Source organism: Nomascus leucogenys, chromosome 15 (assembly GCF_006542625.1).
Source record: "Nomascus leucogenys isolate Asia chromosome 15, Asia_NLE_v1, whole genome shotgun sequence".
Lineage (NCBI taxonomy): Eukaryota > Metazoa > Chordata > Mammalia > Primates > Hylobatidae > Nomascus > Nomascus leucogenys.
Genome location: NC_044395.1, coordinates 105,764,809 through 105,788,970, shown reverse-complemented (window position 1 = coordinate 105,788,970; position 24,162 = coordinate 105,764,809). Strand labels below are relative to the sequence as shown.

General features: G+C 53.2%; 1 protein-coding gene and 1 pseudogene across 1 annotated transcript in view; both read left to right on the top strand.

Moving 5' to 3' along the window:
* The first annotated feature begins 3,028 nt into the window (after positions 1–3,028).
* LOC100603396 lies at positions 3,029–3,746 on the top strand (annotated as a pseudogene).
* Positions 3,747–10,652: 6,906 nt separating this feature from the next.
* LOC115838561 (E3 ubiquitin-protein ligase RNF169-like) overlaps positions 10,653–24,162 on the top strand; it is a 178,687-nt gene continuing 165,177 nt past the window's right edge. The window contains exons 1-3 of the mRNA XM_030828723.1: positions 10,653–10,663; positions 15,908–16,019; positions 16,444–16,730. Coding sequence (XP_030684583.1) covers positions 10,653–10,663; positions 15,908–16,019; positions 16,444–16,730 — 410 coding nt within the window. The remainder of the gene's footprint in view (positions 10,664–15,907; positions 16,020–16,443; positions 16,731–24,162) is intronic.

Below are 24,162 nucleotides of genomic sequence, written 5' to 3'. Positions count from 1 at the left end.
TCCCGGGAGAGGCGCGGGCCGGTCCCGCCCCCGACCTGGGCTCAGGTTTCACTTCAGCCGGGCTGAGCGCGAAGGGGCGGGGTGACCCCCCCGGGGTCCTGGCCCCTCCCCCTGCCCCGGCATCCGACGGTTCCCCAGCCCGCGAGGAGCCCCCGAAGCCCCCTCCTGGGCTGAGTTTCCCACCAGGACGCGGGGAGGGCTGGGGGAGCGGGAGCAGCCACCCGCGAAGGCCCAGGCCCCGCTACCTGCCCTGACCCCCTGCCCTGCCCCCGCTCTGGGGCCGCGTCTCCTCCCCTCACTCCCCAAGGGGAGGGACCCGCGTCCCCGGGCCCGGGATCAAAGGCGCGGCCGGAGTTCGACACGAGGGAGGGGGAGGGGGCCGGAATGCCGGCCGCAGGGGTCTGGGACACCTGCTCCGGGGATAGGGGCGGAGCCGGCCGACACCTGCCCCACAGCCGCGGAGCACCTGAAGCCTTCGCCTAACTCCCCCACTCTCAGTCCAGGTGGCCCGACCCGGCCCTGCCGGCGCCGCCAGGACAAAGCGCCCTTGTGAAGGCCGCCTCCCGCCCCGGAGCTGGCGAGGGGCCCCAGACGCGGGCTGCCTAGGCCGCCTGGGCAGAGCCGGGGATCCCCACTCTTGTCCAGATCGTCGTGATTGTGCCGGGGCGCCCAGGCCTGGAGCTCGTCTTTCCTCCCTCTCCCCCGCGCACCCCATAGCAGGCCAGGGAAGGGGTGGGGGGCGCTCTGGACCCTAAACCGGAACAGCGTGCCAGGCCCTGCGCTAAGGGTTTAACCACCCTCGATTAATCCCATGATGCGGGCTGATTCTCCCCCAGAGAGTTTAAGCGACCTGTTAGACAGGAACACCCTCCGGCCCCTCCCGTCTCAAGCGGCCCCACTCATCGCAGTTCCCCAGGCTCTGCGCTGCAGAAGCAGCTTTCTTGCTCCTCCTCCGGAAGGGTCTCCCGCCCCAGGACTTGCCCTTGACGTTCCTTCTGGCAGCGGAGCCTCCCAGGGCTGGCTAGCACTCATGGAAAGTTGAAGTTGTCTGCTTGTTTATTGCCGGTCTCCCTCCCAGAATGTAAGCTGCTCACCGGACTGGAACCTTGTCTGTCCAGCTCCCAGGGCCCAGCCAGGGCCTGCACAAACCAAGTGCTCAGTACCTGTTGAAAGTGGATTGGAATGAGAATCTTCCCTCCCATGACCTGGAAAGCCGGCTCAGGCTGTGTCCTTTGCCCAACTTCTGGCTGCAAAAAGTGAGGCAAACTCAAAAGAAGCTGTGGAAAGCAGCCCAGCCTTAGACCCCTGTGGGCGGCAAGCCACCCAGGCGCTGAGGCAAGAGTTTGTTTTTTTTTTTTCTTAGATAGAGTCTCCATCTGTTGAGTGAGACAGGCACGTGCCACCATTCCTGGCTAATTTATATATATCTCTATCTCTATCTATCTATATATAGATATCTATATCTATATCTATATTTTTAGTAGAGATGGGGTTTCACCATGTTGGCCAGGCTGGCCTCAAACTCCTGACCTCAAGTGATCTGCCTGCCTTGGCCTCTTAAAGTGCTGGGATTACAGGCACAAGCCACCATGCCCAGGGCATCTTTCCTTTATAAATAACGCAGTCTCAGGTATTTCTTTATAGCAGTGCGACAACACACTAATACACAGCAGTTTGCAGTCTCTGGGTTTCTCAATATTCTTCTTGGTTTCTTTAATCCGGCCTTCTGTAAATAGTACCTCCTCAGTAAGTTCTCTTCAGTTGAACTATTTGAGAGAGTTCTGTTTCCTGTTGGGACACTGATGTATTCTCTGAAGGCCCTTTCCAACTCTGAAGTCTGACACGTTCGTGAGGGGACGATGCAACGACCTGGCTGACTCTCAGGCACCGGAGCCTGGGTTATCCCGTGACAGTTTACAGGCCGAGTGATCCCAGCTCCTCGGCGGAGCCTGGGTTATCCCGTGACAGTTTACGGGCTGAGTGATCCCAGCTCCTCGGTAGTTCTTTCTTCCCCTCCTTTGGTCCTCAACCTTCACAGCCTTTGCTCAAATTCCCGTCATTTATTTTTTGTTTTAATCCGACTTTATTGAGGTAAATTACAAATAGCAAACTGCATCCATGAAAGTATACAGTTAGATGAATACCTATCTGTTAAGGCTTGAATGTTTGTGTCCCTCCAAATTCACGCTGAAACTTAATCCCCATTGTGGTGGTATTAACGGGTGGGGCCTTTCGGGAACTGATTAAGTCATGAGGGTTCTTCCCTTGGGAATGGGATTAATGGTCTTGTAAAAGAGGCTTCAGAGGCTGGGTGTGGTGGCTCACGCCTGAAATCTCGGCACTTTGGGAGGCTGAGGTGGGCGGATCACATGAGGTCAACAGTTCAAGACCAGCCTGGCCAGCATGGTGAAACACCGTCTCTACTCAAAATACAAAAATTAGCTGGGCATGGTGGCTCACGCCTGTAATCCTAGCTACTCAGGAGGCTGAGGCAGGAGAATCACTTGAACCTAGGATGCGGAGGTTGCAGTGAGCCTAGATCGTGCCATTGCACTCCAGCCTGGGCAACACGAGCAAAACTCCGTCTCAAAAAAAGAGGCTTCAGAGAGCTGCCTGGCCCTTCTCATCCTTCTGCCATGTGAAGACATAGCGTGCATCCCCTCTGGAGGGTATAGGAACAAGGTGTCATCTTGGAAGGAGAGAGCAAGCCCTCACCAGACACCAAATCTACCGGCACCTTGACCTCCAGAAATATGAGAAATACATTTCTGTAATTTACAAATTATCTGGTCTAAAGTATTTTGTTTATAGCAGCAGGAATGGACTAAGGCAGCATCCTTTTTATCCAGGACTGTTCTAACAACTGTCTTTTTTTTTTTTTTTTTTTGAGACGGAATCTCAAATCTGGCTGGACAGCCAGCCTCCCCTCCCACCGTCCGTGGCAGTCAGTGCCCGGCCGCCGCCTCCAGGCAGCCCGGAGCAACCCGGCGCCCAGCCCCGCTGGACGCAGCACTCCGTCGGCGGCGCGATGCTGTGCTTCCTGAGGGGAATGGCTTTCGTTCCCCTGCCTCTTGGTGACCTGGTCGTCAGCAGCCTTCATTATCTCCTACATGGTCGCCGTGCTGTCCGGGCACGTCAACCCCTTCCTCCCCTACATCCATGATACAGGAACACCACCTCCAGAGAGTGGTATTTTTGGATTGATGATAAACTTCTCTGCATTTCTTGGTGCAGCCACGGTGTACACAAGATATAAAATCGTAGAGAAGCAAAATCAAACCTGCTATTTCAGCACTCCTGTTTTTAACTTGGTGTCTTTAGTGCTTGGATTGGTGGCATGTTTTGGAATGTGCCTTGCCGCCGATTTTGAGGAGTTAGCTGTGCCAGTGGTTCATGACGCGGGCGCTCTTTTGGCCTTTCTCTGTGGTGTCGTGTACACGCTTCTACAGTCCATCCTATCTTACAAGTAATATCCCGAGTGGAACAGTCTCTCGACATGCCACATACGGATGTTCATCGCTGCCGTTTCTTGCGCAGCTGTCATCCCCATGATTGTCTGTGCTTCACGAATTTCCATAACCAAGCTGGAGTGGAATACAAGAGAAAAGGATTGTGTATATCACCTAGTGAGTGCGATCTGCGAATGGACAGTGGCCTTTGGTTTTATTTTCTACTTCCTAACTTTCATCCAAGATTTCCAGAGTGTCACCCTAAGGGTATCCGCAGAAATCAATGAGGATATTTGAAGAAAGAAGAATTCCATCTCACTCAGTGAATGTCACAGGCCATTTCTAAAAGTGCAACAGAGGAGAGACAGGGTATTGAGGCCGCCCTGATTATTGGGATGCTTCTGCAGCACAGCCAGGACTTGAATTTCGTTAAGAGTTCCTAATAGTCTCCTTCCTTCCTTCCTTCCTTCCTTCCTTCCTTCCTTCCGGCCCAGCCGCACATCGTCTGGGAAGTGAGGAGCACCTCTGCCCGGCCGCCGCCCCGTCTGGAAAGTGAGGAGCGTCTCTACCCGGCCACCCCGTCTGGGAAGTGAGGAGCTCCTCTGCCCGGCCGCCCCATCTAGGAAGTGAGGAGCGTCTCTCCCTGGCCGCCCTGTCTGGGAAGTGAGGAGTGCCTCTGCCCGGCCGCTCCTCACATCCCAGACACATTTGAAACAAGGGCCTGTACTTGTGGGGCTGTAGGATGTGTTTGTGTCCACCCCTGGCTTTGATGAGCCCTCTAATTTCTTTCCAGCCTGTCTGAGCACCCCCATTCTCTGCTCACTCCTGCTGAGGCCAACCCTATCCCTCATCTGCCGCCTGCAGCTCTCCCTGGGGACCAAAGTCTCCTCTCTCCACCATTGTCCTCCACTCTCCACCTCTGGCTCCAAAGGCTTTGCACATCTCCAAGCAAGACCTGGAGTGCCCTTCCAGGAACCCAGGATTTTTCTGGTTTGTTTTTTTTTTTTTTTTTCCAAGTTTGAGCAGAGGTTATCACTGGTTGGCAGAGGGAGTCAATAATTGTGGGAACAGGGGCAGGAGCTGGCAGAGGGACCCTTCACAGGTGGTCTTGAAACCATAATAATAAAATAATAGCTAGTGGCGGGGTGCGGTGGCTCACGCCTATAATCCCAGCACTTTGGGAGGCCAAGATGGGTGGATCGCTTGAGGTCAGAAGTTCGAGACCAGCCTGGCCAACATGGTGAAACCCTGTCTCTACTAAAAATAACAAAAGTTAGCTGGGTGTGGTGGTATACACCTGTAATCCCAGCTACTCAGGAGGCTGAGGAAGGAGAATCATTTGAACCCAGGAGGCGGAGGTTGCAGTGAGCCAAGATGGTGCCATTGCACTCTTGCCTGGGCAACAGAACAAAACTCCGTCTAAAAAAAATTTAAAAATAAATAAAACATAAATAAAATAAAATAATATAGCTAGTGTTTATTTAGTATCTGCCATGTGCGTGTTACTTTCTTAGAGGCTTTATTTACACATTTATCTCCCTTGCTCCTCTGAAGTACGTGCTATTACCTCCCCCATATCACCCCCATTTAAACCAGGCCCAGAGCGGGGGTGAGAAGAGCCAGTTGCTTCCCTCTTCCTTGTTAGGGGCTCCTCTTCCCCAAGGGGAGGGACTCTAAAGGTGAGCTAGGGCGCCCCTCTGCCTCCAGCCAGATTGACTTGGAAATCCATGTAGCAGGCCCAGGCCTTGGGTAAAAGCTGCTCCTCCTTCGGAAGGCCCTGGGTACCTTTCTCCAGGTCACCGTCAGAAGGTTGCTCCTGTGATCTAACTGAAACCTTCTGTATTAGGGTTCTCTAGAGGGACAGAACTAATAGGACAGATGCATATATCAAGAGGAGTTTATTAGGAGGGTTGACTCACACAATCAGAGGGTGAAGTCCCACAATAGGCCATCTGCAAGCTGAGGAGCAAGGAAGCCAGTCCAAGTCCCAAACCCTCAAAAGTAGGGAAGCCGATAGTGCAGCCTTCAGTCTGTGGTCGAAGGCCTGAGAGGCGCTGGCAAAGCACTGGTGTAAGTCCAAGAGTGCAAGAGCTGAAGGGCTTGGAGTCTAATGTTTGAGGACAGGAAGCATTCAGCACAGGAGAAAGATGGAGGCCGGAAGACTTAGCCAGTCTAGTCTTTCCACGTTCTTCTGTCTGCTTTAATTCTGGCCTCACTGGCAGCTGATTAGATTGTGCCCACCCGGATTGAGGGTGGGTCTGCCTCTCCCAGTGACTCAAATGTTAAAGGGTGTTTGGCAACACCCTCACAGACACGCCCAGGAACAATACTTTGCATCCTTCAATCCAATCAAGTTGACACTCAATATTAACCATCACAGCTTCCTACCCCCAACATGTCCCTGGATTAGAGGGAATGTCAGCCATGCCTGCTCTCCTGAACTTGGGCAGTGGAAGGTGGGGTGGGGGGCAGCATTTTCTCTGTTATTGGGTCATTGACTTAGGTCCCCACCTGTTCAGTGGTGGGGTGAAGAAGGTGTCTGCAACACAAAGATCTCTCTTATTTAAATACTCTTCCTTTGGGTCTTAGGCCCCTGACATTCTCCCTCTGCCCCGGGAGCTAGACCCCAGGCCAGGGGCTCTCCATCCCTCCCTCCACCCTCACTTGCCGGCCAGCAGTCCCTGCTCTTTGACTGTCCTTACCACTATTGCCCGAGAAGTGGGGCAGGAAGCCAGTGAGGCACCCAGCCACCCTGGAATGTGCCTCTTTGCTGTTTCCACAGCCTGGCCCAGGCCTCTTCAGGCTGCGATTGGAAGGCTTTGCCCTTTAAAAAGATGTCTTTCTGTTAGAGAGTGAAAAAGAGTTTATCATTAATGTGAAGAGTCCCTGTAGGACACATGTGTTCTGGGACCGCTTGGAAAATAGGTGAGTAATAATAGTTGAATGATTTTGGAGATAGGTAGAGATAACTCGCCCCCAGGGAAGACTTTCCTGGAACGTCTAGGGGATGGGCTGGTTGGTATCCCCCAACCTTCCAGAGTCCTCATTTTCTTCTCAGGCTCTGCAGGATGCTCAGGTCCAGTGAGAACCTGGCAGAGGTGGGGCACTCAGTGGTGCTTGTTGGATGGATGAGTCATTACAGGGGCCTTTTGGAGGCATTTCTGGTTCAGATTTGAGTGGAGGCGTGGGTAGGGGTGAGGGACAGGGCTATTTTAGGGTATGCGGAGACTCTAGTCATCCCAGAGAAGGGCCTGTTTATAGTTTGCACCTGCCATGGAAGGACCCTGGGAGGTGAGGAGTTTCTTACCTACACAAAAGGAGCTGGGCCTGGCCAGGTGCAGCCAGTGACCTGGAAAGGTGTCCTGTGGGGTGGGGACATATTAAGTGGCCAAAGGACTGCTGAAGAGCAGCCGGTCCCAGGCATTGGGACTCTGGGCTTCCATTCTAGCTCTGAGCCAGCTGCCTTCTCTGAGCCTCGGTGTGCTCACCTGCAGAACAGAGATGTTACTGTCTATCTCACCTCCCTGCCTCCTCCCTGACTGCCCTGTGGGTGACAGGAGCAGTTGATGTGACACTCAAAGTGGACCAGTGCCAGGGGACTTGGGGTCTGCAGGGGATTCCCTTTATGAGTAGAACAAATCCCTTCCTCTAGGTCCCAGGGTATTTGGTTCCTCCTTGGTTCTGGCATTTGTCATGTGGCCTGGTTCCTTACTTTCTGGCCTGTCTGCCCCACCCCTGCCCACCCCCACCGCACTGGCCTGGGAGCTCCTTCACGGCAGGGGCAGCTGCTTGTGTATCGTCACCTCTCCCACCTCCACCATGAGACCCAGACACAGAGGTGACCCTTCATGTTGGCCGAGTGGGGGCTGCAGAGGGCAATGAGACACCACCCCAGGGAGCGAGGGAGGCAGGTACTGCTGCCACCACAGAGTCCACAGAGAGTCCACAGAGAGTGCAGGCGTGGATGTCCACAGGGTCTGCACAGATACGGCTCAGAGGTTCGGTGATTTGCTCAAAGCAACTCAGTTTCACCCCAGGGAATTCTGGTGTGATAAGGAAAGCCAGGTAGGTGATGGTGATATGCTGCACTGAACCCTGGCCCTCCCAAACTCCCGTTATTATTATTATTATTTTCATGGTAACTCTTGGATACCTGGAGATGGCCCCTTGGCGCCAGGAGCTTTACAGCCCCTCAGCCCTAAGACCTGCAATAAAATTCCCAAATCCTTCAACATCCTGGGCCCCCCTTGGCCTGTCAACACCCTTCTTGACAACTCACAGGCAGGGAGGAGCCCAGGAGGGACCTGGGGCCCCAGCTGGGGCAGGGCCTTCCTCTCGATCACCTCCTTCTGGAAGGCTGTGCCCAAGCAGCACTTTGTAAACTGCTCTAAAGCTCTGCTTAGATCATGGTTCTCAGTGGTGGTGAGTGTTTCTCTTTCAGATTCACCTACTCTGCTACAGGCTCAGGACTTAGGGTCATCAGCATCTCATTCCCTGGCACAATAATCCCAACAGGTGGGTGTCACTGTTTTCATTTTGTAGATGAGAAAATGGAGGCACAATGAGACGAAGTTACTTGTCTGAGGTCTGGCGGCCAGGAAATGGCAGAACTGGGATTTGAACCCAGGACTGTAAACCAAGCTGGCTCTTTCTGAGAAGCCACAGGCTCAGCTGTGGTCAGCTAAAGCCTTGGATTCCTCTAGTAGGCTGTCTCTCGCTGCACTCATTGCCTGACAGTTGACTTTCTGTATGCCTCTGGACCTGGGATCTTCCTCACGACAGGGCCTGGGCTGGGTTTGGCTGCTGACCCATGGAGCCTGGGAGGCAGTGACAGTAAGGTGGAGACCACTGGGCTGCATGGGGACCCGGGGAGTCACCCTGAGCTGGAAGGTCCCAGTGAGTTGTCAGCCACTCTGTGGCACTCACTGCATTCAGGAGCCAGTGGGGCACTTGGCTCTCAAGGTTAGCAGCTTCTTGAGGGCTCTAGCTCTGGCCCAGCCGCCTGGCTCTCAGACAGCAGTGGGTTCTGGAGGGTCCATGGTGGAGACCAGCCATGAACTTTCCCAGCTGGACAGCCACAACCAGGTGCAGTTTGGTTGGGTCTGAGGAAGGGAGATGGGCTGGAAAGGAGTGGGAAGAATGGAGAGGCCATTTGCTTTGGAATTAAGTACATTGAAGCAATTGATATAATGGCCTTGGAATCAGCAACTCAGGCACTGTTTTATTGTATGTTTTAATTTCACTTAATTTTTGAATAAGTAATACACTCGCATGGGTTAAGACAAAGGGTATATCGTGGAAAGTCTTCCTCCTGCCTCTGTCTCAGCCAGTGGCTGCTCTTCCAGAGGAAGCGTGGTTTCTCCGTGTCTGTCTGGAGATAATCTACATGCACAAGCAGGTATGTATAGACGGTATTTTAAAATATGCGTTTGCAGGGCTGGGCATGGTGGTTCATGCCTGTAATCACAGCAGTTTGGGCGGCTGAGGTGGGAGGATTGCTTGAGCTCGAGTTTGAGAACAGCCTGGGCAACATGGCAAAGCCACATCTCACCAAAAACAAAAAAGAAAAACAAACAAACAAAAAAGCTCAGCTATTCGGGAGGCTGGAATGGGAGGAATGGGAGGAATAACTTGAATAACTTGATCCCGGGATGTTGAGGCTTCAGTGACCCGTGATCTCACGACTGCATTCCAGCCCAGGTGACAGACAGACCCTGTCTCAAAATAAATAAATAAATAAATAAATAAATAAATAAATAAATAAATATGTTTTTGCATACTACCTGCAAAACAATGTTTTGCATATTGCTCTTTTTCATTAAATAGTGTATCTTGGAGATGCATATTAGCATACAAAGAGCTTCCTCATTCTTTAATCAGGGCTGGGTAATATTTAATTCAATTGATACATCATTTTTTTTTTTTTTTTTTACTGAAATGCAATTTACAGACAACAAAATGGACAACTCTTCAGTGGACAGCACAATGAACGTTTGCATAAGTATGCACCCATGGGACCGCCACCCAAATAAAACTAGAGGATACCACCGCCAAGATGTTCCTATTATCCTGACTTCTATGACCCTACCTCAGTTTCCTTAGCTTGAAAATGGGGCTTCCATTGGGACTGACTCACAGGGCTGTTGTGAGGATAATGCAAGTACCCAGTACAGTGCCTGGCACATGGGATAGATACCTGCATGAATATCATGAAATCCCTGGTTGCTACTCTTCCTCCTGCCTCTGTTTGGGCGCTCTAGTTACCTCCAGTTCCCCTCTGTCTCTTACACACACACACACACACACACACACTCTCACTCACACACCGTCTAGCCACGGAGATAGACCAAGAGGGTCACTGTGTGAAGCCCAGGCTGAGTGAATGGCCCCATTGTTCCTGGGCTGAGTTCCCAGAGCTGCCCGTGTGGCATTGACCAGGGCTGGGCTGTCTAGTGGGAGGTGCCCATGGGCTCCTGACCAAGGGCTGACCACACCTGGCGGGGACACCCACTCCCCCTCCTTCCACAGAGGGAGGAGGGAAAGAGCACCAGTTGAGGCTGGGGCTGGGCAGGGTGCCTGAGGACACCTCCCATTCTCCAAGCTGTCCACTGGCTCCTGAATGCCAGGGGCTGGGACCGCCTGCAGATGGTGCACTTGGAGCAGAGAGGCTGGGGGCAGATCAGGAATGGGGACTAGGTGAGAGAAAGGAAGTGAAATCAGATTCACTTATCTCCCCTTCTCTCCCCTCCTAGGATGAATGAGTATGGGCAGCCCGAGGGCCCCGTGGAAGCAGCCTGCAGGGGAACCACCTGGAACAGGCCCCCTCCCAGGGAACCCAGCTCCAGAACCACTCCCAGGAGGCAGGACCTGTGGTGGCCTCTGCAGGCCAGACTCTCCAGATGCGGGAGTCTGTGTACTGGTATCACACGTTATCTGTCCAGCCCACTGAGCTTCTGCAGGATTCCTGAGAGGTGAGGCCTCAAGGACAGCCCTGGCATCTCTCTCCAGACCTTACCACCTCCGATGTCTGCCTGTGGAGATGTGTGCCCACTCTGCCCTGCTCATCCCCACCTGCCAGCAGGGAACACGCCAGAAGGGCCTCCAGCCTTCTTGGCAGTAGCCAGGGCTGCAGAAAGGGCTGCCTTGGGGTCCAGCAGGTGGTGAGCCCGCGTGGGCAAGAGGGAGTGAAGACTAGGGGTGACGATGTGTGAGAGGTGAGTGGGCGGGAGGCAGGATAGGGGGAGCCTTGCCTGGAGGCCAGTGGGGGTACTGAAGGGCTTGGTGGTGGGAAGGGTTTATCAGACAAGGAGCACGCTCCTGAGGGTGGAAGGTTTCTTCCTGACTTTCCTTCCTGCTACCTGGCTGCTCCAGGGCCAGGGCCCTAGTGGCTTCATACTGTTTTAGGACATGTCACAGAGTGGCTCCCTGGGCACAGACACTGTCCCTCCTTTCCTTCCCCGCCAGTTTGGGCACCTGCCCACAGAGTTTGGGAGCAGGGGCCATCTCCTGGGCCTCTGCCTGCACCTTGCCACATTCTGAGCTGGCTCACAGATCTGGCTTGGGACTGCCCGGCCCAGGGCTGAGGCTTTTGTGGGCAGGGGCAGAGGAGGGAGCTCAGCCCTGCACGGAGCCTGCCTTCCCTGGGCCAGCCTCCCTTGCCATAGAAACAGCCCCACGGAGGCCCGGGAATTACCCAGGATGGGAATTTTAATTGCAGCCCACGATCCTGTTCTGCAGTCCGCCCCCAACTCCCATCACCTCCCCAACCCCAGGCCCTGTGAGATATTCACTGTGTCATATTTTTAGATCAGATTCAGGGTCGGGGGCCTGTCTTTGGCCTTGTTTGCTTTTGGTCAGTCTGTCTCCTCATGGCCCTGTGGCTGGGTGTCTCAGGATGTAGCCTGGTGCCAGGTGTGTTTGGGTGGGCAGTGGGAGGTAGGGGCCTTCCTAAGCTGAATCCCTTCCTCAAAGGCTAGCTGGAGCAGGCTCCTTCCTCAGAAGGAAGGGGCATCTGGCTTCCTCTGATCTTTTCTTCCTCCCAAGACCTTTGGGCTTGGAAGAGACTCACCTTGGCAAGCTCTGGACTGGACCCATGAGGCCAGAGGAAGGAAGACGAAACTCCCAGAGTGTGGAGCCTCCTTTGATGAGCCGAGGATCAAATCTCCCCCAGCACAGACCACTCCCTGCCTTCCCACTTCCCAGTCCCAGGAGGGCCCAGGATCAAATCTTCCCCAGCACGGACCACGCCCTGCCTTCCCACCTCCCAGTCCCAGGAGGGCCGAGGATCAAATCTCCCCCAGCACAGACCACTCCCTGCCTTGCCACCTACCAGTCCCAGGAGGGCCAAGAACCCTGGGGTGGCTGGGGCAGTTTGGGCAGCAGGTGTATTGTGCAGGGGGCGGGGTCACAAGATAGGGGTTCAAATCCTGGCATGGCTACTTCCAAGCCCTTAGTTTCTGTTTTCCCCCGCCGGGATTTGCTGGCATCCTCTAATTTATCTGGGGGATTTGGTTCTGTAACTGGGAAAGGAGGAGCACTTTCTGTGGCTCCAAGAATAAACAGGGAAGGGTGCCCTTCTCCCTGGCCTCTCAGCCTGGATTTGAGGCCGGGGTTAGAGGTTGCAGCCAAAGCCAGATAGGCTGTTTGCAGAGACGCCTTGGGACACTGTGGCAATGTTTTGGGGGCCCTGGTGCCCAAGGGCCTCTGTGTTGGGGAAGATGCCATTCTCCCTGCTTCTGGTGGCCTCAGCCTGGAGCTATGGGAGGATCCGGGCTTGTCCCTTGGCCTGGACATTAGCTCCCCAACGAGGGACTCAACGAGGGAAGCCTGGTGAGGCTAGGATGAGGCACTCCTTCAAGTAGCTGCTTTGCCTCTGGCAGTTTCTTAGAGCAGGAGCAGAGAACATGCTAGAGGTGAATGCAGGTGACAGGTTGGTCTGGGAGTAACTTAATGTCCCTTTGAGGGATTTATAGAGACCCTTGTAGGTGAAGTAGCTTTTCAAGGGGCTTTGGCTGGAGGACCTGGTGGGGCAGGAGAGGGGTTTCAGTGAGATGCGGTGTTCCGAATCCATGAGCTGGCAAAGCCTGGCAACCTCGGACCCATTGACCCATGGGGATGGTAAGAGGAGGAAATGGGATCATATGTACAGTGGCTGGCAGAAGCAAGGCCCCCACCTTTTTGTTTTATTTCAACAACAAAGAGGTTGATTCATCCAGAAGAGGAATTCATCCAGAACAGGGCAGAACTGGGGGATAGGAGGCAAGTAAGAGGGCTTTTCCTGGAAAAGGAGACCCAGTTGGAGGCTCAGTTCACTTCTGCATGGCCTTGGGTAAGTCACGCAACTTCTCTGGGCCTCAGTGTGCCCAGCTGTGAGATGAGGGAGTTGGTTCAGCTCACCTCTGGGGCCCTTCCAGCTCTATTATGAATGGGTTTCCATATCACCTGCGGGAAAGGTCTGCTGGGCCTGTCTGTTTTTGCCCAGGTTTTTCTGGTTGGAACTTTTTCTGCAAGTGCTGTGGGCTCTTGGGCCTGGAGTCTGGGCACAGCTAAGTCATCTTTTTCTGCGTGCTTGCTGCCTTGTCACTGTCCCCTATGAGACATGGGAAATTGAGGATTGCCGCAGCAGATCTTAAATCAGAGCCTGGGCCACCTATCTCCCAGAACAGACTGAAATAACAAGGTGGGTGGCACAGATTGCCGCCACACAGACAGTCGAAAGATATTAAAAAGCCAGAATCTCGAGCCCCCAAATCCCTTAACAAATTTCCAAATACTTCAGGGACCTGCATGAGGACGAGAGAAGAGGGAATATCTCATTTTAGAGTTCCCCTAGGAAGGCCAGGGGGCTGCATTTCAGGAAACGCCTCTGGCTGGGGACTTCGGAAGGCCCTGCCACCTGCCATTGGCCTCCCTAGACTGCCTGACCTCCAGCTCCTCCCTGCAGGTACCCCCACTAGAGTCAGCCTGGCCAGAGTGGCAGAGCAGAGTGCCCAGGAATGTGGAGCCAGACTGCCATGGCGCGCTGTTGCTCACCGGCTCTGTAAATTTGGGAAAGTTGCTTAACATTTTGGGCTTTCAGTTTCCTCATCTGTAAAACGGGAATGACATTGGTTACTTCAAGGGGTTGTTTTGAGAGTTAAATAAAATAATCCACACAAGGCAAACAGCACAGTGCCTGGCCCATCTTGAGAACTCAAACATTAGCCACTAATATTAATCTCCCTCCTGTCCCATAAATGAGCCCACCCAGCTGCTGTTTCCTTTCACAGGCTATCCTGCTCTTCTGCCTTTTTACATTCCAACCATCTCTTAAGCCTCAGTTCAACTCCCTCCTCCTCCAGGAAGCCCTCCCTGAATGACCCTCCAAGGCTCCACCTCCCTCTGACTTCCAAGGCTAATTTTTTTTTGGTATTTGATTATATTTGCAGTGACTTTTCTTTGCTGCTTCATTGTGTAGGATCCAAACTCCCTGAGCACAAGCCCTTTGCTTCTGTTTCCCCCTCCCCCTTTTCCCCACGGCACCTGTCACACTGCAATCCACACCATAGGTGCTCCTAAAACACCCGTGTTTGTCAAGTGGGGGATTCCAGGAAACTGGAGACAGAATCCTAGTGTTTCTGAGACCAGGTCTTTTGTCTATTTTTAGAGTTTAAATGTTCTTCAAAAATTTCCCAAATTCCACTGTCTTTACATTACAACCACACCAATCTTTTCATGTCAGCCAGATGTACTTTTCCTTCCTCTCTACCTGAAATACGCCAGAATTTGAAAAATGAGGCGCTGGATCTGGTAGTGCAAGATAGAGAAAGATTTCTCTAAACCCTGACTATTCTTGTCAGCCTGAAAACTTGGGGAGGGATTAGATCTGGGTGAAAAGGAAGGTTCTGATGGCTCAGCCCAAGGCTATTAGAGCTTGGTTTTTTATAGAGGGACAGTCGCGATTTGGAAACATGAAGTCTTAGCTTTTGGAAGGTCAGCACCACTCTTGTTAGGCATCCCAGTACGCTGCCACTCCCTGGGCGGGGGTGGGGAGGGGGAAGGCAGGTGGAGAAACAGACTTGGTAGCCTTGGAGTCGGGACTGAGGACTGACTCTGCCATCCCAGGTGCTATGGCTACAGGAATGCGCACTGGAAGGTGCTATTAGCCCCTCCAGCTTGATGGGGGTGGAGATGGGGGAGAGGAGTTTATAGTTATGAGTTTGCAATTGTGACCAAGATAAATGACCATTTGGTCTAGTGGGACCCTTGGGACAAGGCCTTCATACCATCTGCTCTGAGTGGAGAGAGGGAGACTTTCTTGCTGACCCGAGACCCCAGTCCTCCAGGGAAGTGCAGCTGTCATGTTCTCCTCTTGGCGAGTGAGTGAATGTTTGTTCCTGGCTACCCTGAACGCAACAGTGTGCAATTATTAAGTACTCACCCCCGTGCCAGACACTGCTGAGTGCTCTACACACGTTACCATCCAGTGTTCGCAGCACCCCTACAGGGTGAGGACCAGTACCTCTGTCTTCTGGATGAGGAAACTGAGCCGCAGAGAGGCTGAATCACTCACACAAAGTCACCCAGCAAACACACAGCAGGTTCTTCTGACCCAGGAAACTGTTGTGCTAACCATTCTGCTGTGTGGGATGGAGGCAGCAGCTGCTTGCCCATACATCGCGGACGAGGCTTTCCCAGAATGCCTGGAGTTTTCAAGCCATCCACTGCTCTCTGCCCCCCAGTCCAGGAGTGATGGAGAGCTATAGTCGGGAATCAGAGATTCCAGGTGGAGATGGAGGCTGACTGTTCCTCTGCTTCAGAAATAATCATTTGGTCAGAACTGAGGAGCATCAGAGGTTCAGCCAGACGAAGCACCTTCCCAGTCTCCGGATAAAGAAACAGGCCACTGAGGTGGGCAGCCTCAGTCATGTCAGATGTGGTGGCAGAGCTGGGATTCCTGGCCGTCCTCTCCAGCCCAGGGGCCACTGATCACATGATATGGCTCTGCTCGTGCACCCTGCTTCTCCTCCGCTCCAGTCTGAGAGGTTCACCAACCAGTCCCCGGTGCCCACGCAGGCCAGGCCTGTGGAAGATGCTCAGTCAATATTTGTGCAGAGGATAAAGGACCAAGGTGCTCGGCTGGCCAGCTCTGTCCCCATCCCTCACCCATAAAAGCAGTGGTGGCTCCAGATTGCCGCCTAGAAAGCCAGGGCAGTCTGGTAGGAAGAAGGTGGGCAGGGTGGAGGAGCTGCCTAGAAGACGGTCAGCCAGCAAACCCACTCTAAGGTCCCATTAAGACACCCCCTGACCCTGCCCAAGAGGGACAACTGCAGCGGGGACAAATGATTCATCCCCACACTTGAGAAGCAGAGGGGCGGGGAAGGAGGAAGGGCTAGGGATGTGTGTCAGGGTATTGCACACAGAGGTGGTTGGCTTCAGTTCTGGGTTCTGAAGTCCTTCTGTGCCGCTGGCTGGGGAAGAGGTAAAGGACAGCTGGGCCAGGGGCCAGGCTGCGACTCCAACCGGACTTCCGCGGCGGGGGGCGCTCGGGGGCGAAAGGCTTTGGCGGCCCGGCTAGCAGCGCCCTCGGGGGTAAGGGGAAGGGAGGCTACGCGGAGAGGTGCCAGAGACAGCCGGTGCCCTTGCCCGCCGGCCGCCCGAAGCCCGGGTGGTGGGCGTGGCTGCCCCCGGCGGGCTCCGGAGCCTGGCTGCGGAGTGGGTGTCCGGGGCGCTCGCGGCTGGAGCGGCGCGGGGGGCGGGAGGCGCGCGCCGAAGGGGTGGGGAGGAGAAGGGGCGGGGAGGAGAAGGGGCGGGCGGCTCGGGGGTGGAGCCGGGACCGCAGCGCCTGCCGCTCGCTCTGCGCTGTAGCCGCCGCTGCCGCCGCTGCTCTTGGCTCACGGAGGCGGGCGGGCGCTCCGAGAGGCTCTGGTGCCTGCGGCTGCTGCTCTCCTCCGGCGCCCGGGGCTGCGGCGCTCCGGGTCCCGGCCCCTGTCCCGGCGTCTCTCGGGTCCCTGAGCCCCGGCCCGGGGTCCCGCGTCCGGCCGGAGAGAACGCACTCAATTGCTCGAGCCGCCCCGGGCTCGCGCCCCCGGGCCATGAAGGGGGGCCCGTGAGGCGCGCGCGGAGTCGGGAGGAAGAGGAGGGAGGAGGGAGGCCGAGGAGGAGGGCGCGGGAGGCGCAGGATGCCGCCGCCGCCGCTGCTGCCGACGCCGCCACCCGCGGGCCCCCGGCGACCCTGACTCCAGACCCGAGGATGGAGCCGGCGCTGGGCGCTGCAGCTGCTCCCGGCGCGCCCCCGACCAGGTATTGGCCGGGCCCCGCGGGCTCCGGGGCGGGCGGGAGCGGACACTCCGTAGCAGCAGCCGGGAGGGGCGCGGGCGCGGTGGGAGACGCCCCTCCGCTCGGAGACAGCAGCACGCACGCACACGCACACACACACACCACCACACACACACACACACACACACACCACACCACACACACACACACACACACACACACACACACGTGCACCCACCCTCAGTGATACCTTCCAATCCACTGGCCTCTCCGAAATTGGCACAGACCATTTTCCCACGACCCTTTCTCGCTGAGCGTGTGATTCCAAAACTGTCCACAAGAAGGTGCTCGGGAGCCAGAATTCAGGCGTTCCCGGGGCGCGGACGCTTAGAGAGGGGAGCTTCGGCGTTGTGGGGGGACCCACCCTTCTGTTTAATAACTGAGAAAGCCACGGGAGGGGACTTGCTGGGCTCACAGCCAGTGATCCCTGCCCTGTTTCCTTATGGGGACTGCGGTCAGAAATGGGGAGTGGGGCAGAACTGTCACTGTCACGGTCCTGTTTAGAGAGGAAGGTCGGAGAAACCAGGGCCGTGGAAGGCTCTCGGGCGTTGTCAGGCGCTGTCCCCAGCTCCCGGCTCTGTGACCCTGGGTAAGTTACCCGGCTTCTCTGTTCCTCAGTGTTCTCGTCTTCCCGGACCCAGGCTTCCCCGACTCCTCTAGGGGCCCCTTCCCCTCTCCATGAACACCTTCAGATCTCGGGCTGTGTTCCCCCCTCAAGTGACATCTCAGCTGTCCCCTCCCGGGTTAGGCCTCCCTGGCCCCTATTTAACGGTGTCCCCACCCCCATCACTATCTTGTTGTCCCAACACTTGCTGCCTGACAATGCACACTTGTTCATTTGTTCACGTTTATTTTGTCTCCTCCAGGAGAATGGGAACTTCCTAAGAGCAGGGACGTGAGGGTGAACTGCTCACCCGGGCACCGCTGGCGCCCGGAACCCAGCTCCCTCCGGGCTCCGGGAGAGGCGGCCTCAGCCGTGTGCTGGTGCTGCCCTCCAGTGGCGCTGGGTCCCCATGGCACCTGGCTTTCTCCTGCTCCCCGGGGGCCTTTTCTTCTCCCACCCACCTGTCACCAGCCCCCAGGGCAAGTCTGTGTGACTCTAGGGTGAAGGTGGAGGGACCTTGCCTTCGAGGATTCATCCCACCTGGATTCCGATGAGTGAGAGACCCTCTCTGGCACCTGGTGTTTGAATGGCCAGCCTCACAGTTAATAAAGACAAGTGTGGTATCAGCTGCGGGATCCGTCCAGAAAAAGACACCTTTGGGGCAGAAATATAATGGTGCCTGTCTCGACATAGTCTAATAGGGAAAGAAAGACAAGCCAGTCCAACGGCCCCATTTTACAGATGAGGTCACTGCATCCCCACCTAGGACAGGAGGGTACAACTGCCTGGCCTAAGATAACCCTAGAATACGGTCACTCATTCTTCCACCCACCGAGAACCTCAGGGCAGTTGCGTTTTATGCAAAGCATGTGGTCCTGAACACCTTGCATAATTCAAACCTGCATAATTCCTGACTAATTTTGCCAGAGAAATGAATGCAAAGTAGAAAGGATGGGTTGCATAAATTACTCCAATTGTGGCATATTTTTGCCTTAATGCTGCTTTTTATTTTCCCAGCATTATCGCTAATATTTCATAACGCACTCTCTGCTAAATTAACAGTGCAGCATTTCCTGCCGGTGGCTTGGCCTTCTTCATGACGTTTTATCACATCTCACTTCCTTTCCAATGTTATCGATTTTCAGGTGCGTTTTTCAGCACCACCACTTAAAGAACACTTGGATGACATTGTTACAGGATATGGGTAAAATATTTAAAGTTATAATAACTGTGAACATTGAGAAAATGGCACACTAGTCACCAGAATCTCCTGCAGAAATTAGAAATTCAGAGGCATGTAAACAACAGTGCATGCATATAGAAAGCAGGTATTTCTATTTAATAACCAAAGCAACGTCGCCATGTGGCAGGTTTACAGTCCTCAGTTAACAGCTCACTTAGTTCCTCCGACTCGAGGAAACTGCAATTCTTGACAGTTTTTTTTTAACTGAGGGGCTTGGCATTATTTCCAGCTTAGTGCATAAACACGTATTAGCATTTTTATGTTGCACCTTGCCAAAGTCACAGTTTAGACTCCCATAAACGGTGACTTCACCCTAAATGGTCTTCCTTGCTGTGTCCTTAACCCCAGAAGGATGGAAATGTATGACTCCACCCAGTCATCTCAGATACGGATTTCAGAAATTTCAGCCACCCACCTCATACTTACCCAGGGACCTTTTTGGAGGCAGCATCATCCGAGGCTGCTCTTGCCCAGTGTGGCTGGCCCCACCTCCTCCCCAACGTCATCTTCTCTTGCAGTCTAGAGAGGGGGGCTACACCCCCAATATAGGATCCATATTTAGATCCATGTTGGAGGGTGGGTAGAAAGGGGAGGTAGGATGAGGGAAAATTGAGTCTCAGTTTCACACATTTGTAAGATCGTCAGACTTTCCACATTGCCAAGAAACTCGTCAGCACAACCGCTGTGAATTGGCTTCTTGGCCTTCATCTGCCCAGAATTGCTTCCAGAATGGCTCCTTCAGCTTGGCCTGAGCCTGGTCCCAGAAAGAGTGCCAGGGGCCCTAGGAAGGAGGAAAAGTGGGGCATTCAGGGCAGGCTCTGAACCCACTGGGATTCCTGCCCTGTTTGCGTGTGACCTTGAGCAAGTCTCTATGCGAGGCACTTCACCTCTCTGGGCCTCAGTTTCCACCTCTGTCGAATGGGGATAATAATACCATCTACTTCCCAGAATTGGTGCCAGAATGAAAAGCAGTCCCTGCTGTGATAGTGCCTAGAACAGAGTTAAGTGCCCAATAAATGTTGCTCAGCTCTTGTTGCAGTTAGAAAAGCGGCTGGATGGGGCGTACATTTACTGGAACCCTGGGATGTATGGGCGCCAGTGTCCGGGTGAGGCGATCCTGCCCCTCGGAGAATGTATGGTCCAACTTTGGAGAGTGAACCTGCCCTCCCACTAATTCAAGAATTCACCAGCCAGGGGAGCTGCATGTGGAATTGCCCTGTCCAGCCCCGACTTTGTGCAAGTGTCCACCAAGTCTCCTTCTGCCTCTGGGCTGCCTCTGAGACTTAAGTGGGAGTGAACAGGAGCCTAGGGGTCTCTCCACCCTCCAGGTGCCCCATCAGGCCGGCACCTCCCCACCAGCCCACCCCTCCCCTTGCAGCAGCAAATCTGCAAATGTGCCTTGCAAGCATGTTCAGCCGGCCAGAAGCCACACTCGTCCTCCCCGCTCCTTCAGAGGACAGGAGAGGTGCCTGGCCCAAAGGCGGTGGTTGGGGCCTGGGCTTCCTGCCTGGGGTGGGGCGGAGAGGGATCTGCCTTCTCTTCTGGGCCTCTGCCCCCAGGTTTTTCTTCCTCGGTACTCACATTCCTTTCCCTGGACAATCCGTTGCTCTACGAGGGCCTCAGCTTTCCCCTCTGAAAAATGGGCAGCCTGGACTTCTCCAGCTCCTCCAGCTAAGACATTCATCTCCCTATCTCCACACCAGCCTTGTGCCAACGCCCCAGTCGCTCTCTCTCTCCTCTGCTGCTGTGGGTGCCTGTCCCTGGGGGTCACTGAGACTACTGCTGGCTGGGCTCCCAAGCACCAGAGAAGGACTCCACGGAACAATAGCAGAAGGAAGGGGGCCATTCTTCAGAAGGAGAGAATGAAATGGCCTAGCTCGGCCATGCCTGCCCTAGGTCCAAAGCTCCCAGCTCCATTCCTGCCTCTTCTGCAATGTTCCCATGTTTCTACATATGCATGTCTCCCACCAGACAAGGTGGTCCTGAGGGCAGGAGACCCCCAGCCTATTCTCGCTGTATCCCTAGCACCTGGGTGCTGGGACCTGTTTCCTGGTCGGACAGAATGGGCGTCCACCCAGCAGGTGCAAGGATAGTAATCTTTTCCCGGCCTGTAGCCTGAATTCCAAGTGTCCACTCAGGGCCAAACCATGCAGTCAGAAAAGGATTCTCACTGGGCACAGTGGCTCAGGCCTATAATCCCAGCACTTTGAGAGGCCGAGGCAGGTGGATCACTTGAGGCCAAGAGTTCAAGACCAGCCTGGCCAACATGGCAAAAGCCCCTCTCTACTAAAAATACAAAAATTAGCCGGGCATGGTGGCAGGCACTTGTAGTCCCAGCTACTCGGGAGGCTGAGGCAGGAGAATCGCTTGAACCCCGGAGGTGTAAGTTGCAGTGACCTGAGATCATGCCACTGCACTCCAGCTTGGGTGACAGAGCAAGAATCTCTCTCAAAAAACAAAGCAAAAAGAAAGGACTCGTACAGTGAATAACCTAAGTCTACAAAAATAAAAGAAAGGACTCTACCTCAGGCCCACGCTTCCCTCCCCTCTCTGCCTCCCTTCCCCTCTCCCCCAAGCCCCTCTTCCGCTTGCCTCCAGCCTCCCACCTGGAGACTCAGTCATTTCTGGCTCTTTCTGACTCTGCTTTAGAATGAGAAAAAATATGGGGAAGCAGGGGCTTTTGATCATAAGGACAGGGGAAAGGAGTTGGGATCCTTATCAGGGCCTGGCTTCCGGCAACGTGTCTAAAACTCACATAGAATCGTCTCCTAGGGGAAATCACCCACCTGCATAATTTTCATATCCAATAATACTACAAGAGTGTCTATGTCCTTCCTACCTTGAGTTACATTTCTAAAAATCTTTATCATGTGAGTCACGAAAGGTGCCAGCTGCCAGTAAGTGTGCATGGGGAGAGGACAGATAGCTGGGAGTAGAGATTTATGTTGCCTGATAATACTGAAGAATTGCTATACTCAGTTTCATCAAACCCAGGTCCTAGTGTCAGCCTGAAATTCTTCTTCCTCCAGGAAGCCCTTCTGGACTGGGAGGGAAAGTCTAAGATACAAGAAACAGTGTCTGACGTTTCCCAGATCCACCTCTTTTTCTCCTGAATCGCGCCCACCACCTAGACAGCCCTTTCTCCACAGGTGTCCAAATGTCCCCAGTCTGTCAGTGCCAGGCTTGCATGTTTTTTCCCAGATGCAAGTGACTACCCCCCTGTTAGGACCCAAGCACTTCCTACCCTGGCCTGTGATCACAGGTGCCAGGAGAATTGCTCAGCAGTGGGAGGGAGGGCACGTAGTAGGTCCCAGCCCTGACTTTGCTCAAATGTCTGTCAAGCCACTTTCAGCCTCTGGCTTGAATGTGAGGTATGGATGTGAGCTTAGAGGCCGTTTAGGCTAACCCCTCCCCAGCCTGGGTGCCGTCACCCCATATCCCTGACTTATTCATGGATGCCGAGGAATTGGTATGTTTGTCGAGTGACTAAATGAATAAATTCAGAACTTGGGGATTCCAAGATCTAACGCTCCCTCAAAGTTAAGCCTTTTAGCCTCCTTAACCCTGCAACTATCCTTCCTTTTCCTTATACCAGTCCAGTAACCAAATCACCTTCTAAATCACCAGCCAGCCAGTCATACCCCCAATATGACCCAGGTGAAATGACCCAAAAGGTTGACAGTACATCCAGTCACTGGGTATTTTTAAAATTGCAACTAGTAATTATTATGCACTATGGAGGTAATAATAATAGCAGCAAACATTTATTTTATTTTATTTTATTTACTTTACTTTATTTTTTGAGACAGAGTCTTACTCTGTCGCCCAGGCTGGAGTGCAGTGGCCCGCCCAGTACTGGGCTTGAGGCTTTGATGTAAACGACTTCATTGAACCCTCACAGTAATCCACAAGGGAGCTCCATCATTAGCCCCCACCTTTCAGACCTGGAAATGAGGCGTAAAGAGGTTAAACTTGCCCCATGTAGCAAGCTGGTAACAGAATTTGGGGACTTTATAAAAACATTCTTTATCCATTGTGTACAATATTTTTCCATTTTTGTCGTCCTCTTTCAGACTTTGACATTTTTTTTTAAATTTCATGTCCTAATCTATTTTCAGTTCATTACGCCTGCCCTGTTTGTGTGGCAATGTTTCTGTGAACTGTCAATCTCGTCTTCCTCTCTAAGAGACTAGAAATATTCGTGGAATTTGTGGAAACATAGCCAAATAGGTAAAGTGGACATGGATGACTGAAAATGAATTTTTTTAAATGAAACAACCTAGAAAGAAGACAAAATTGCTTTCAAAATGCATGCAAAAATTACAAAATCTCCCCAGAGTGCAACGACCTTATCAAGACAGGAACTAATGGCTGTAAACATTCATTTCCAACCGAATTTCTTTCTGTTGATTCACTTGGAACCCAGAAAAACTTTAAAATTTGTAATAGCTTCATCAGATGAATGCATAATTGCTGGGAAATTATTTAGCAATTAAAAGCCCAGAAGTCTGAAGTTGGGGTTGGCGTATAGAGCTAAAATGCACTTTAGAAGGTATCCTCATTTTATATAAAAATTAATAATACTTGATAAAACAGGGGCCAGAAATACTGTTTCAACCAACTTTTTTTGGCGTTTTATTGAAGCATAACTAGATACAATAAAATGCAAAGATTTGTAAGCGTAGCATTATAACAGCCATATAATCAAGATATTGATTGACTGCTTTTGTTTGTTTTAGAGACAAAGTTTCACTCTGTTGCCCAGGCTGGAGTGCACCGGTGTGATCATAGCTCACTGTAAACTTGCACTCCTGGCATCAAGCGATCCTCCTGCTTCAGCCTCCCAGTATCTAGGACTACAGGTGTGTGCCACCACGCTGGGCTCGTTTTTTTAACTTGTAGAGAGAGGGTCTCGCTGTGTTGCCCACACTGGTCTTGAACTCCTGGCCTCAAGCAATCTTCTTACCTCAGCCTCCCAAAGTGCTGGGATTACAGGCATAAGCCACCACACCTGGCCTGACTGATACTGACAATGACAAGATATTAAACATTTCCATCACCCCAGGAAGTTTTCTTGTGCCTCTTTGTAATCAATCCACCCCATCACCAGTCAACCAATGATCAGTTCTCTATAACCAGATCTTATATTTGTCTGTTCTACAATTTCATATAAATGGATTCATATAGTATGTACTCCTTTGTGTCTATCTTCCTTCACTCAGTAAAATGTCTTTGAGAATCATATATTGTATTTATTTATTTATTTTGAGACAGAGTCTTTACTCTGTCACCCAGGCTGGAGTGCAGTGGCGCGATCTCAGCTCACTGCAACCTCTGCCTCCCCGGTTCAAGCGATTCTCATGCCTCAGCCTCCCAAGTAGCTGGGACTACAGGTACACACCACCACACCTGGGTAATTTTTGTACTTTTTGTAGAGACTGGGTTTTCACCATGTTGGCCAGGCTGGTCTAGAACTGTCCTCAAGTGACCTGCCCACCTCAGCCTTTCAAAGTGCTGGGATTACAAGTGTGAGCCACCGCGCCTGGCCG